At 62.2% G+C, this 2,102-nt stretch overlaps 1 protein-coding gene across 1 annotated transcript in view; it reads right to left on the bottom strand.

The window, feature by feature from the left end:
* Positions 1–692: 692 nt before the first annotated feature.
* Prss38 (serine protease 38) overlaps positions 693–2,102 on the bottom strand; it is an 8,088-nt gene continuing 6,678 nt past the window's right edge. Inside the window, exons 3-5 of the mRNA XM_010612054.1 lie at positions 1,712–2,067; positions 1,205–1,344; positions 693–1,073 (exon numbers count right to left, since the gene is read on the bottom strand). Coding sequence (XP_010610356.1) covers positions 819–1,073; positions 1,205–1,344; positions 1,712–2,067 — 751 coding nt within the window. The 3' untranslated portion in view covers positions 693–818. The remainder of the gene's footprint in view (positions 1,074–1,204; positions 1,345–1,711; positions 2,068–2,102) is intronic.

Below are 2,102 nucleotides of genomic sequence, written 5' to 3'. Positions count from 1 at the left end.
TGAGCTAAATCCCTGGCCTGCCTCCTGGTCATTTCTTGTTTTGTATAATTTTGTTCTTATCTGTCTCGATGAAGTTACCTATTTTCTTTTAGTCTTTATTTAAAGCAATGCTCTGATGCACTTGTCCCTCAGTACCCATTACAGATGGGTTCCAGGACCCCAAGCACCACGTCTGCAGACCCGGTACCCTGTGACTGTGGGACCCAGAGCGCCTTTCTGGGTGCTGCAGTCACTGCAGGGGGGTTGCAGTGCTGAACACAGCAGCGTGTGGCTGAGGAATGGTGGGGGACACAAGCTCTTGGATGTTCAGCACACGTGATCCTTCTGGGTATTTCTGATCCGAGGCGGCTGCATCCCAGATGAGGAATGCAGGTACCAGGCCCCTGTACCCCTTTTTTTCCGTACTAGCACATTTGCTTCTGTTGGGTCTGTCAGTCCCTCCCTTGAACCCACCCTCCCTCAGCTCGCATTTTCTGCTTTCCCGAAGAAGACATTTGATGTTTTCAGAACTTTTCTATTTACAGGTTAAAGGCCTTGCCTCAGCTTGGGCTGCACCCCAGCTTCACCCAGGTGCCCCCACCCTCGAGAGAGCCCTCAGTTCCTAGGCTGTGGCAGGGCTGCTGGGAGACTGGTCCTGCCATGGACCTGGTCCTTGCTGTGAGAGAGGGAGAAACAACGGTACCTCTGCTTTATGAACATTTAATATCACATAGCTCCAGGGGCTGCCTGCCTCTGCCTCTACCTCCAGCCCCTTGCAGGCCACATCTGGGCCCAGCCTTGCCCCTGAGTGGTCATGGGGGTGGGGGTGCTGATGTCCCTCAGGAGATGGCCAGGCCAGCCAGCGTGGTCACAAGCACACCGAGTGTGGCCCCCAGAGCAGGGCAAAGGGCGGGGGTTGGCTGGGAAGGAAGGGGTGTTCTCTCCATGTAATAGCGAATCCATCTGGAGAAATAGGAGACTCGGGCAAACACTGCCGGGTACACCTGCTCGGTGCACCCGCGGCCCCAGCTCACGATTCCTATCTGCACCCAGGTGCGGTTGAACTCGCACACCAGTGGGCCCCCAGAGTCACCCTGCAAAGGAAGAGGTCTGCTAAGATCGTGGAGTGCAGGCCCTTCACCCGGCCCCAGGGGCTGGGCCAGGCTCCTCCCTGGTGGAGGTGCTCAGGCCCATCTGCCCGCACCCCACGGCGAGCGGGACACACCTCGCACACGCTGTTCAGGTTCCCCAGGTTCCCAGCACACAGCATGTCGGGCTGGATGGCCGGGCGCGAATAGAGGATCCTGCACAGGGTAGGTGGGACCAGGGGCAGCTGGGCCTCCTGTAGCTGGTTCGAGGAACGGCCTGAGCAAGAAGGGAGCCAGGCGGACAGGCAGACAGGAGGCGGGGTCAGCTGCTGGCGTCCTCAAGGTGGGAGCAGCCCAAGGACAGTGGAGACAGCCTCACCACCCGGTCCGCCCCTAGTGAAGGCCAGGGAGGAGCCCCGCCCACCGGGGAGCCCCTCTACCACTGCCAAGCGCCCCCTTCTACCCATGCCCACTTCCGGTCAGCGGGGAGGTTTCCACTTGCTGCCAGGCCACGTTAGGACCCCCGTCTCCGTCACGTCACGGAGTTACTCCCAGCCTCTCCAGGGCTGCGTCCTTACTGCCCACTCCGCCCGCACCCCAGGACCACGCGCGCCCCTCCCTCACCCCCTCGGGCTCGTCCTCACCCTGCGGGGACACAAGTCCCCACCCCGTGGCCCAGCAGACCTCGCTGCCGTTGAGGTGCAGGGTGGGCGGTGGCAGGCACACGGGTCGCACAGCGTCTGAGAACTCGATGGGCGACTGCAGCTGAATGAGCGCCACGTCCCCGCCCACGGGGTGCCACATCTGGTAGGTGGGGTGCAGGATCACACGGCTCACGGCGAACCACTGAGTGTGCGCGCCGGCGGCCCGAAGGTCGGTGAGACCCACGTACAGGTCGAAGGAGGTGATGCTCTTGTCCCTGCGGGGGGAGGCAAGAGCCACAGCCGTCGCCCTCCCCTGCTCTGGGCCGAGTCCCGGGCCACGTGGGTGAAGGTGCGGAGGAGAGAGGCGGAGACCCCGCCGCGACCCACCCCC

Source organism: Fukomys damarensis, unplaced genomic scaffold (genome assembly GCF_012274545.1).
Source record: "Fukomys damarensis isolate Sample0158 unplaced genomic scaffold, DMR_v1.0_HiC HiC_scaffold_3, whole genome shotgun sequence".
NCBI classification, from domain to species: domain Eukaryota; kingdom Metazoa; phylum Chordata; class Mammalia; order Rodentia; family Bathyergidae; genus Fukomys; species Fukomys damarensis.
Note: the sequence above shows the minus strand (reverse complement) of the source record. Positions and strands in the feature narration are given on the sequence as shown.